The 12,785-nt window shown below is 42.5% G+C and overlaps 1 protein-coding gene across 1 annotated transcript in view; it reads left to right on the top strand.

The window, feature by feature from the left end:
* Window positions 1-3,712: 3,712 nt before the first annotated feature.
* Window positions 3,713-12,785, top strand: part of MRPS9 (mitochondrial ribosomal protein S9) — a 33,992-nt gene continuing 24,919 nt past the window's right edge. The window contains exons 1-2 of the mRNA XM_068180299.1: window positions 3,713-3,813; window positions 10,606-10,785. Of these exons, the coding sequence (XP_068036400.1) occupies window positions 3,724-3,813; window positions 10,606-10,785 (270 nt within the window). The 5' untranslated portion in view covers window positions 3,713-3,723. The remainder of the gene's footprint in view (window positions 3,814-10,605; window positions 10,786-12,785) is intronic.

Below are 12,785 nucleotides of genomic sequence, written 5' to 3'. Positions count from 1 at the left end.
CTGCCCTGTCTTTATAGGGCATCACAGTCTACAACTTCCTTGTGAGGGGATGAGATTGGAGGGAAGCTGTGCCAGGGAAAAGTTAGGTTGATTATTTGGAAAAGGCTCTTCCCCCTTAGGACAGCTTGGCACTGGAACAGACTCCCTGGGGAAGTGGTCACAGCACCAAGCCTGACAGTTCAAAAAGCATTTGGACAACGTTCTCAGGCACTTGGTGTGACTCTTGGCGATGGTCCTGAGGAGGACCAGGGGTTGGACTTGATGATCCTGATATGTCCCTTCCAACTCAACATATTCTGTGATTCTGTAAGCACCTATCACTGGTAGAGTGAAGCCATAAGGCTCAATGGACCTTTAGGCTGCCCCCGATCCTTGTCAATTTTCAGACCGCTTCTATGAGGCAGAGAGCCTCATAGAGTGAGCTGGAGAGCCATACATCTCCAGCACTGCCACTGGGATACCTGTTCCTCAAGCAACTGGTTTTCACACTACCCATACTAATAGCCTGAACTCATGCTATCTACAAATCCCATCTCTGATTACAAAAAACCATCCCAAATCTCATTTCAGGATTGTCTGCCTGTAGGCTGGTAACATAAGCAATCAGCAACTTTGGACTGGAGCTCAGCCCTAGCTTTGTGCTTAAGAATTTGCATATACTACAGATGTGCCCCTCCATCTGTCCCCGACCCATGCATGTGACAGGCTCAGCCTGGTTTCCTTATTCTGTTTTCAGTGATTTTTCACTTCAGAAACCTCAAGCCCCACAAGAGGCAACCTTTTCTTTATGTCGGGCCATCCTCAAAGACAGCACCCCAAAGCTTTGAATAGTCCCAAATGATATGCTTACCCCTCATTATCTAAGTCTAAAAACAAAAGCAGGTAATGTGCTGCAGGCAACGGTCCCCAGTTCTGTGATTGCACAGAGCATGAATAGTAGGTTACACAAGGACAAGGGTAATCAGGCTCACAATTGAAACAGGTCCCCAGAGTGGAACATTGCCCATCTGGGCTCAAGAAGGACATCCCTGCCACACAAGTGACTAAAGTTCCTCAGAGGGCTTAGTGAAGCATTGGGGTAGTTTGCATGGATTAGGTAAGCATCTACAGTCTGTCAAGTAAACGCAGAGACAGAAAGAGAAGCCCTTTGGAGTTAATCTTGGGATAAGTAGATTAAACATGGTTTTCTTGCATTTCCCTCCGCCATCTTAACAAATTTTCACAGAGGGATGGGGTGCAGGTGGTTGAGCATGTAAATAACCTCTGCTCATTTTTATCCTACCTTCATTTGTGCTAAAAACTGATTTTGAACTGGCAAACCCAGACCCCTGCCACCCAAGCAGATGCAGAATCTTTCCATTACAAGGAATCTTTCTGGAACATGCTAGCCATGCTTACCACAGAAGTACATTTCCTTCAAAGCATCCTAAGTAATAACTACATGCACTCCTGATCGGTCTAGAAAATGGTCACTCAGGGATCTCTGTACAAGTGTCTCCTAGGGGCAAGCAAGCACAGGCAAACTCTTTGGCAGAAGCAGGATGGTTGGGAAATACACCTGAAATTTGTGCAAAAATCTTCCACCTTGAAGGGACAGCCATCAGTTTCTAAGGGCTGACAGCTCTAATGATCCAAGAGAAACACAACATAGCCCTTAATTGCTGGACTTCACATACACCACAGTTTCTATTCAGCAATATGCAAGAGCAATTCTGTAACCTCCAGCTGAAACCATGAGCTGTATGAACCCCAATGTCTTTGAAATCATGCTCCAGGCTGCAAATGCATTTAGGATTTTTTTCACAGTGAGCATAGGAGTAGAAAAATGTAGGAAATCAAGGAAGTTGTATTATCAACTAGTTACCAAGAATAAGTGGGTGATATTTTATAGGTGGCCTGCTCCTCAAGCTTAATTGGTGATTAATTATACGTGGGGAATAAAACGCATTCACTCCAGTGACGCTTTGTTTCTGTAGTGCTGACAGGGGTGAGAAGTAACAATTGCTGAGCACAGGGAGGACTGAAGAGCTCCTCTGCTGCTGAACAAAGCCAAGCTGCAGGCTGACAGATGGCAGATGGGATTCACCATAGGCCGCAAAGAGGCCATACTCATCGCTGGCATTCTCCACCCCTTCAGCTCTGCTGGCTGCTCCAGGAGGTGGGTCAGTGGGACTGTGACCCTGAACCAACCCCTTTTTCTCTTCTGAGAAACGGCTAGCAACTAAATGCCATCCCAACATACCCTGTGACTGAAAGTGTGGCTGCAGTTCCCAGCGCTTGGCCAGGTGTGCACAGGAGAGACACTTCACTGCTCTCTTTCAGTGCACTGCTTGTGGCAATCATTTGCACGAATCCATGTCAGTAAAACTGCTGATGTTTTCACTGTCACAGCTGGCAACTGCAAGAATGAATGCACCTTTCCAGGCAGCTCCTCCTTCACCTCCCCGCATGGATGACTTCCTTTGCCCACGGCCAGTTTTCTTATAACCTTTTTTATAACCTAGAGAGGAAATCATACTTTCATCTGCATGGGAGGAAGCAAGGGTGACCCATGAAAAACTCAACAAAAAAGTAAACCTGGAAAAGCAGAGATTAATTTCCAGAATTTCCTCTCAAATAGTAACTCCTCTTAAAAAGAAGGTCCCTGCAAGTCTAAAGAAAAGCTTCTTAAATTCAGTTTTTAATTATTTTCCACTTGTCCCATGGTAGAAAAAAACTACTGACAAAATCCAGTTTACTGTAAGTGTATATCCCATGTAACTCAGAGCAGCTAGGAACATTCTCAAGCTCCAAGGTTCAGCATCCAGAGACACTTACCACCTTAGGAGATTACAGGATTGACACTAGCCTCCCCTCAGCAAGAGATAAGTGCTCTGTCTCTAAAATATGTCATCCAGAGAATGGCAACAGAGCCGGTGAAAAGTCTGGAGCACAAATCCTATGAGAGGCACCTGAGGGGGCTGGGGTTGTTTAGCCTGGAGAAGAGGCTGCTCAGGGGGGACCCTCTCACTCTACAACCGCCTGAAAGGAGGCTGTAGCCAGGTGGGGGTCAGTCTCTTCTCCCAAGCAACCAGCGACAGGACAAGAGGACACGAACTTACACTTAAACCACCAGGGGAGGTTTAGGTTGGACATTAGGAAGAGTTTCTTCACAGAAAAGGTGCTTAGACATTGGAATGGGCTGGCCGCGGTGGTGTCGGAGTCGCCGTCCCTGGAGGTGTCTAAGGAGACTGGACGTGGCACTCAGTGCCATGGTCTAGCTGACACGGCGGTGATTGCCACGGGTTGCACCCGATGGCCTCAGAGGTCTCTTCCAACCTAGTTGATTCTGCGATTCCTTGATATTTTTTTTTCCCCCACGGGAAAATCCAAACAAACCAGTTCAGTGCTAAGGTGAAATCTGGTTTTTGGTACAAATCTCCAGAGCAGCGCTGCTGCCCCAGACGCGCTGCAAGACCCAGCGCTGCGTACTCTAACAGGAGTCCCGCTTTCAGCGCTGTCCTTCCGAGACAGGAGGCCGCGCCGGGGTTCTCCTGCTGACCCGGTGGCCACTGTGAATGCAACTCCAGGTATAAGGCACCAGTCTCCCGACGGGGCTGGATTTCAGGAATGCCGAGGCGCCGCTGAGCCAAAACCGGCACCAGCCGCGAACCGCGGCCGCCGGCTCAGCCGGTACGGCAGCGCGCAGGCGCGGCCCGGCCCCGCCCCCGGCCCCGCCCGCCAATGGGAGGGCGGAGCGCCGCGGTCATGGCGGCGGCCGTGGGGCGCGTGCTGCGGCTGTGCCGCCGCTGGGGCGCGGGGCCGCGCGCGCAGGTGAGAGCCGGGCGGGCGGTGAGGGGCCGGGAATGGCCCCGCCGGGAATGGCCCCGCCGGGAATGGCCCCAAGGGGCGACATTGCCTGGGAGGCCCCGGTGTGGTGCTGCCCCAGCTCCTGGGCCGGCGGGGCTGAGGCAGCCCTGCGTGGGGAATGTGGAGGGCTGGCGCCGCGTTCATGTCCTCGTATCCGTGAGCTGTGTTTGTTTCCCTTGATGTGAAGAGGAAGAAGCTTGGTTAAGTCTAGAATTAATAGTGGCATATAGAGCAAAGCCAGCGCAAAAGATGGCAGTTTTTAGGTTGATAAGTTGGAATGACAAGCTAAAACACAAGAAGTTCCACCTCGACACGAAGAAGAACTTCTTCACATTGATGTTGGCAGGGACTGGAGTCTCCCTCCCCGGGGACCTTCCAAACGCACCTGGAAGCATTCCCGTGTTACCTGCTCCTGGTGACCTTGCCTCGGCAGGGGGTTGGACTGGATGATCTCCAGAGGTCTCTTCCAACCTGACTATGCTGTGATTCTGTAAATGGTGTTCGGTCAGCAGTGAGTAGATCACGATGCATAGAATCACAGAAAGGTAAGGGTTGGAAAGGACCTTGAAGAACATCGTGCCCCTAGTGCCATGGGCAGGGGCATGTCCCATTAGACCAGGCTGCACAGGACAAGTCTCTGAATCCCTGCAGTGGAGAGAGAAATGTGTCCCATAAGTGAGGTAACTTCTGATTAAACAGAATTATTTTGTTTCGGGGGGTTAGTGGTGTTCAGTTGATTGCCATTTAATTAAAAAGCTTAGCTGCTGTCAGTATTGTTTGTGCAGTGGTATTTGATACACCTGTATATATATTTAATCAGTGACCAGCAAGTGGATAAAAAGGCCTGCTGGTAATGCTTTCAAGTTACAAAGTAATTTAGGATAATATGGGCTGAAGAACTGTTGGTGACTGAACTAAATCAAACCATGGGGTAACAGAAGAAAGACACAGTAAGAAAATGAAATGCAATACCGGAAGGAGCAATTTGAGCTATTTATATTGGTTACATCTAGATTAACTTTACCCATTAGGGAAAAAGACCTGGTGCCCATGTGGGTAGTTCTTTATGCAGCTGTCAGGAATACATGCTCTTAAGATGTGCAAGGAATGACAAAGAGAAGAAAGCTAAAAATAGTCTAATACTTGATTTCATTCTCAGTTGGAATAGTTTGTGTTGCTTTGGTTGTCAGAAGTATGATTATGACAGTAACTTGGTTTTCCTGGCGAGGCACATCCTTAAGTTTTAAGATTTGTATTGTGTTCTCAAAGGAGGAGTCACAGAGGAAGGTAGGACTGAAAGGGGCCTTGATGGATCATTTATCTATTCCTCTTGCCCCTAGAGAGGGGATCAGTACCTAAGCCTGTGGCTATACACAAATTGTCTAGCTGTCTGTGAACCAAAGGATATGAAGAGAACTAATGGGAGACAGGGCCCAGAAACCTTAGAGACTCTTCTGTCCCTTAGGTGTAGTTAACTTGTGGAACTGTTTGCTGAGAATGTTCAGGATTCTCAAGGACTCTCAAGGATTCTCAAGGAATGTTCAGGATGTTCAAGCATTTATGTGAATACAAAAATTAACTTGAGAAACATGGAAGAACATTCATTGAGCACCATGAAAAAGAGGATACTGGCATGTCTGAACTGTAGGTTGCTGGAAACCAGGCAAGTGCCTTGGGAAAATCATCACTACCTGTTTGTCCTGTCCTTGTGCCTCTCATACAGGCTGTGTTTGAGAACACGGTCTAAGTTGATATATCCATGTTCTGACCTGCTATAACAATTTCTTAGATTAAACACTTACCTGTCCTGACTGTTTGGAAATTTTTTTATGATGCTTGTCCTAAAAATACCTTGCAGTTGTTTAGTTCATTACTTCTTATTTGTCTTAGTGGGAGAAAATGTTTAATTTCTTAACTTTAAAGTCTCTTGCACTGAGAGGCAAAATGGAAGAGGAACTTTGTAATTCCAGTTCCTTAGCACAGACGAGCAACAGGTGTAGTTTCCTATTCTTCCAGGAAGCAAATGGCTGAGATGTAGTGCTATTTATAAAGAAAAAAGGATCTAGCGTAGTTACTATCTGTCATTCACTCTGATGTGATTGAATAGCTGTTCTCAGCAAAAGAGTTCAGAGTTCATATTTAATTAGATTGGGTTGAGTACTTTATCTAAATCACTGTGGATGTTATATGTACAAATACCAGAAGGAGATCATGGTACTTTGGTGACAGACTTTCAGAACTACATATTTTAAATGTAAGAGAAGCCGTTTTTGCTGTTGTTAACTAAGATACAAATGAAAAGCCTGTTAGTACCTGAAAACTTGAGCCTAAAAATAACCAGATCTTAATTCTGTTCTCTGTTATACACATCTGACTTTTACCATGCATTGATGATTTAGAGCTATTTTTTACTTCTCCACTGTATAGCAAAACTTAATATGTAGATTTGGTTAAACATGCACAGAAGGCAGATTTTCTGAGCAGGTGACATGCTGTTCTATGGTTACCTGCCAAGGGACTTAATTTTGAAAAAAAAAGCTTCTTCTGATTAAATACTTTGTGAAATCAGGTATAAAAAATAGCATAAAAGCACTTATGCATATTTGCTGACATCTTGTGATGCTTTCCAATGCGTTTTGCAAAATGCTTCTGAGACATCCATCTGATACTGGTTCACATAATTAGTTTGTAGGCCAACTGAAATCTAAGATTATATCAATGTTGTTTTAAATAAATTAATTAAAACACATTTTTGTGAAACAGCACTCTAGAAATCCAAAACTCGCTTATTGAGGAAAAAGCAATTCTTTAGAAATTGGGATGGCTCTCAGCATTTATATTCTGTATAATTGCTATGTAAAAAATTATTTTTCTTGTGCAACAAGTAAACAGAGGACTGTCTTGCATGTCTGCTGGGTTCAGTAGCATCAGCTGTGCCAGTAGCTGGAGTATTGGACACTGGGCAGCTTTAGTCCTGCATAGTGATGTGGTTATACAGCTCCAGTTCCACATCTCTTAGTGAAGTCCTACCTCAGACTTGTACCCCAGCTTCTTGGTACAAATTTGTTTGTGCACTGTGTGATTTTTGAAAAGGAGATCGTTGAAGTCTACTAGCTTAGGGCATGGAAGAATCATGAAAATGGTGCAACAGTATATGTGCCATGCCATTTGGTGTCATCTTCTGTCTCTGCAACTGTGTCTTGTTGTAAAATAAACAACTTTCGGGCTTGAGTTTAAATCTCCTGACTCCAGTCCACCTTTCCTCTCATTCCAAAAGTACAGGAAACTTGACTTCTCTATTTATTGGTTTGGTTCATATTCGTTTAAGTCCAGTGAAGCAAAATGAACAGGATGAGTAAACACAGTCCTAGTTACTTCTCTTCTTGGGAGAAAATAGGCCAGAGAAGTCGACGTTGTCTGAAAATGCTAATTTTTTTTCTAAGGCAAATTTAACATAAGCTGATTTTCTCTAAGTTTATGGTCTCCCTGTAAAGTCAAGATTTGCCAAACAGTTTTAATTCTAGGTTGCTCAGAAAGGAGTTGGGAAGGAAGGTTAATCACAATGAATTGTGTCCAGAAGTAAAGGCCTTCTCTTCTCCCATGTTCTGGTGGGAGGGCATGTTACTTCATGACCATTGTTAATAATGTTAATAAGCATTAATATTATTTTAAAAACGGTGAGGCTGCTGTCTTCAGTAGTGCTTTATGAAATGTGTGAGAAGTTAATGCAAACCTCTGTTGTTTCCTCTACAAAGCAGAGGAGCATGCTTTCTTGTTTGACTGAAATGCCAGAAGCATTTAGCTGTGCTTTGCAGTTTCTGCTTGTGCCACCCATGAAATAGTGCTCTTATCCCAAAAGAGGTACCCAATACAATAGTTATTAATTTACATAAGAGGCTGTTTTCTAATTATGAACAGTTTGTGTGTCCAGGGACTTTTGATTAGTGACGAATTGAAACTAGGGAAGAATATGAATAGCTTGAGGGAAGAACTACAAAAATGAGAAAATTACAATAGAAATTGACAGGAATAAGATGAAAGCAATCTTTTTTAAAGTATTCTGTTTAAAGCATACCAGAAAGAAAGCTGTTTTGGGCCAAGTAATAAGGAATCATGTGTTCATTAACAAGAATTACAAATAATTAGTTACTATTAAGACAATTTAGACAGAATTCTTTCCTGAGGAGTGACTAGGAGAGAAGAATAGGGAATATGTGGAGATACCTTTGCTTTCCTCACTGCTTTATCAGGAAATCACCAGAGCCTTGCCTGTGGAAAATGTGTACATTTAAAATGTTGATTATTTTTCTTTTAATTCTGTGTATGTCAATGTTTCCTCAGAGGAAACATGAATATTAAAGAGACAAGAAAAAGGAAGAGACAAACCAGGATTAGTGCTGCATGCAATATATGTAAACTGTGGAGAAAATGAAGCAGCAACAGGCTCTTCAGCACCAAATGCTACTTTGACCTGTTTTAAAATCTTTTCTAGCGGAGTTTTATGTTACTTTCCTGAGGTTCATACCCTGAGGGACAAATCTTTGTCAGGTAAAAGCATAGAGGGTCAGTCCTTTCTGACTCATGTAATCTTGTTCAAAGATTACCTTCTGTATCAAACCTGATTGAATTAATGGGACCTATCTTGCAGCCCAGGCACAGGCTATATACAGGTTTAAGGCTGCATATTGTAGTCTTCATTTCAAACTGAAATTTCAAGATGAGTTATTACGTTTTGTATATTGAACACTGACACAGGCATGATGGGTAAATTGGTCATGAACAGCTTTACATATGTGCAGCAAATTAGATGACTTGGATCAGTCCATCCTGGACTGCCAGATGTCCAAAATACCAACTGGGCTCTGTGAAAGTATGAAGAAAAACTATGTTTCATTTCTTGTTAATGTAGGACTTGACCATGTAATGGAGAGCACCAAAAGCTTCTTGTCATAGGAGAAGTTCTTGTAAACTAACTGATGTTGCTAACAGAAGGTACAAATTTGATCTGTTTTTCTGATTGCCTTGCAAATACATTTATGTAATCATGTTTTGATGAGACATGTGTTTGTATTGTTGTAGTTATAACTGGGTTTTGAGATTACTGTTGTATTTGTGTTAGTTACAGGAAGGTAGCAAGTGTTTTATTTATATTAGCTGAACTAATATGATGGTGAAATCCATCAAAATTCTCAGCATGTCTAAATTGTGCTCTGAAGACAATTCTCATGACTTAGAGAACATTGAATAATTTCTAATACTACCTTTGTTCTGTTCCTCATAATCAGAACCCTGACTACTTCACATGTGTTTGATTTTTAATGTATTGCTAAAGGTAGACTGGTAGCTGCAGCTCCCAGAGCATCAGGGGCGATTTAATAATTTGCTCAAGGAAATGAAGGTAAAGAAAGGACTCCCCCTCTACTTTCTTTCTCCCAGTTGAGTGTTTCAGCCACCTTCTTGTTGCAGCTTTGGCAATTCTCTGAAAAGTCATCTCTGAACTGCTCAGACTTACCAGCTCAGTTGAGAATTGCCTGCTTGTTGGGATAAAGCAGAAGTTAGTGTTCTGCACCATGTAGGCAGCTGACTTGGCTTGCAGAGGAGTCCTGTATCAGAGTTGGCACAGGGCAAGTAAAGGGAGTGGAGCAAAGAATGCTGGCAGGGGTGAGCTGTGCGATGGGCGCTCTCTGCCTTGTGAGGCTGCACTGTCTCCTCACAAAGCCTAGCCATGGCATGTTGAAGGGATGGGGGTGAAGTCTTTCAGGGTACTGTGTGATGAACAAAACTTGGCATTTTTCTGAATCAGAAGTGATTCTTTTTCTGTCTTTGCTTTTCTGTCTCACATTGCTTTCTTTCTTGTGATTCCCTGCCTCCCCCCCACCCACAGAAGACCACACAAATAATTAGTTCTCATTCAGTTTGTAGAATAGTTAAGCTGCAGAGAACTTTAATACTAATGTTGAAGAGCCAAAATAGTGCATAATATTGACACTAGGCCAGAATTGAGACATTACAGCTCTGTCAATGAAGCTCCTGTTTGTCTGGCAGAGAGCATCAGTGAAATTAGTCATCTTAACAGCTGATTGTCTTGATAGAAGTGAGACCAAACCTGTGTGCCTGAGACGGTAACTGCCCTGTGAGTTATGACTTGAGCTGGTACAGTGCTCAGTAGTATTGGCTGCTGGACTACCCTACTAGTTTTCTAATTGGTCTGCTTGAGACAGTGAAGTAGCTTAAAAACCATTCTGGTACCACAAACAAGGAAGGAGCACGCCTTGGCCTTTCCAGAGCTTTTAGCAGTGTTTGGTCAGTGGCTTCTGAAAAGCCACTAGGGAGCTGCCCCACTTATTCCTATCACACTTTGCTGTGAGATGCCTTTAGGTGAAGGCAAAACCTGCTTATTTGCTGATGGTTTTTGTTGTCTTTTGTGATGGGATCTGTTGATCAGTGCTGTTCCTTGCTTTTGCTGAATGTTCCTGACTTAAGATATATATGTTTCTTTCCATCAAAAACCTTCTAAATTAATTGTAATGTGTGAAAATGCGGAGGTCTTAGTATGTGTTTATCTGTTCATGGACTTTAAACCATTGGAAGAAAATGGTTTAGTGAGTAATAATGCTTTTCCCAACTTATTCCTGTGATGTGTTGAATCTTGTTATAAGTATGAATAACTTGCTATAGTATTCATGTATTCATTTTATTTAGAGCTCACTATGCCAGAAATGTAAAATAAATCTCTTTTTTTTTTTTTTATGTTAGACATTAAGGCTGATCTGTACCACTACAGCAGTGCAAAGGAAAAATGTAGGAGCCTCAGGACCTGAAAAGTACACAGAGGCATTTATTAAAAAACAGATTGAAGAGTTCAACCTAGGAAAGAGACATTTAGCCAACATGATGGGAGAAGATCCAGAAACTTTTACCCAAGAGGATATTGATGTAAGTACAGTTGCTCTGTTGGAGAAGTAATTTACTGTAGAGTTTCAGATATTGAAAGCACTTTAATTCAGCATGAGCCCCTCAGCTCTCTGTGAATTTTAATCAAACTGTCAGAATAAGCAAGAATGCTGCTATACATTGCAAACATTGCAACTGTGACTGTGAATAGACATTCTACTTCTGCTACCATGTGAGGTCAGACATCCCAGTATAGAGCTATATACTATATCTTGTTAAAGCACGGTAGGTTCTTTTTAGAAGTGCTAATGGATAATCCCCTTGATCTCAGGTTATAAGAGGTACTGTAAAGGTTTATGTAGCATTTCAAAACGTTTACTCATAATTTGACCTGCTGTGTATATTTAGGGTTTTCTTGCGTGATACAGTGGTTGCTGGTAACATGCATTAAATTTTATAGGATATTTTATAACCAATGCAATGGTTTAGCTTGAGGATTTTAATGTAGATGTGAATTTAAGCTCATATCAGTTTCTACAAACATACTGTTTTATTGTCATCCCCTCTCATGACTGGCAGATGGCTGGCCTCCTCTTCCTCTCTGTAATTTAGGCTCGTGTAAAGATAAACTCCCTTTCACTCAGAAAAATGCTTTGTTGCATGGATGTTTCATTTTTTTCTTTTTTTTTTTTTATGTCTCACCTGGCCTTCACTTCTCTCATATCTATCTTATTTTATCATACATCAGAGATAGGAAGGAGAAATGTCATTTGGTGACATTCACTCTTAGGTGAAACTGCGTGAAGTCTCGTGGCTGAAGTTTCCTTTGCACAGCAGCAACACTACTGATGTAGCCAAGGCAGCCCAGTGTGCCAGCATGGCCCTTAGGACAGAGGTAGTGATGTGTAAATGCAAAGCAAGAGGTGTCCATGGTTTAGTTTTTTCAGGGCAAGGAGATTTGTTTGTTGCCTCTCTCAGTGGCAAAATTTTGTCTGTGTGGCTGTGTCCATTTGAAAGGTCTTGGCAGTGTGCTTACGCCAAGAAATAATATGTAGGTTGTGATACAGGCTCATTTCAAACATGTTTGACAGGCTTCAAAACTAAGTTCTAAAAATAGGCAGCAAGGTAAAGTGTAATGATCTGTTGAGAAAAAGGCTGAAATGAGACTTGAGTTGTATCAGAAAATCCATAAAGGCAGCTTGAGTTCAGGTCACAAATCCATAGGAAATCAAGCTTTGTGAGTGCAAAGCTGTGCACTGATACTGCATCTGCATGAAGATGTAGGAATCTCTCTGCCCTTCTACAAACAAGTGCCAGTGCAGAGACCCTGCCAGTCTGGGTGTAAGTGGGTAAGGTCAACAGTAAAAGTATTCACTGAGGTCAGCAGTAATACCAGGCTGACTCATAACCTTGGCTATTTTATTTCTCTGCAAGCTGTAAAATTTCATTTCCATGTATTTTTCAGGTGGTTTTTTTTTTTCTTACCTTTAATGATGTTTATTTTTTGAGTTCCTTTCTTGTAAACTAAACATGCACCTATCTACCATGTCAGAATACCTCCCATGTTAATACAGTACAATGATGATGCTGATCGTTCAGTTTGCCTGAAAGGTTAATGGTAGGAAAATGCATTAATCTGTAGTCTAGCTTACTTCCTTCCTTGACAGGGTCTAGGAGGAAGGCTTCTAGAAAGCAAAAAGTGCAAAATGACCATATCTATGTAGTGGTTTCTTCTTTATAAAGCCACAGCACTATGATCATTTGCACAACATTAACTAAGCTCCACGATTAGTAAAAGCAGATTCATTGTGGAAATTAGCTTTTACAAATGCAATGCAGGTGACAGGTGTGGGACTGCTTTGCAGACTGCTTCTGAAATGATGGAGGCGTGGGGCCAAAAGAGTAGTTTTGTTTGGTGATACCAAGTATCTGTGGCTTGATTTCTTCATATTCCATCAGGTATTGGGAAGTAATTAAAGGGTGTAATAGTGTCTGTTATGCATAATTAAATTTCTGTTATAAAAATATAAAAGCTCCTTAAG

Source organism: Anomalospiza imberbis, chromosome 2, assembly GCF_031753505.1.
Source record: "Anomalospiza imberbis isolate Cuckoo-Finch-1a 21T00152 chromosome 2, ASM3175350v1, whole genome shotgun sequence".
Classification (NCBI taxonomy): domain Eukaryota; kingdom Metazoa; phylum Chordata; class Aves; order Passeriformes; family Viduidae; genus Anomalospiza; species Anomalospiza imberbis.
The sequence above is the reverse complement of the archived record's forward strand: the minus strand, read 5'-3'. Positions and strand labels throughout refer to the sequence as shown.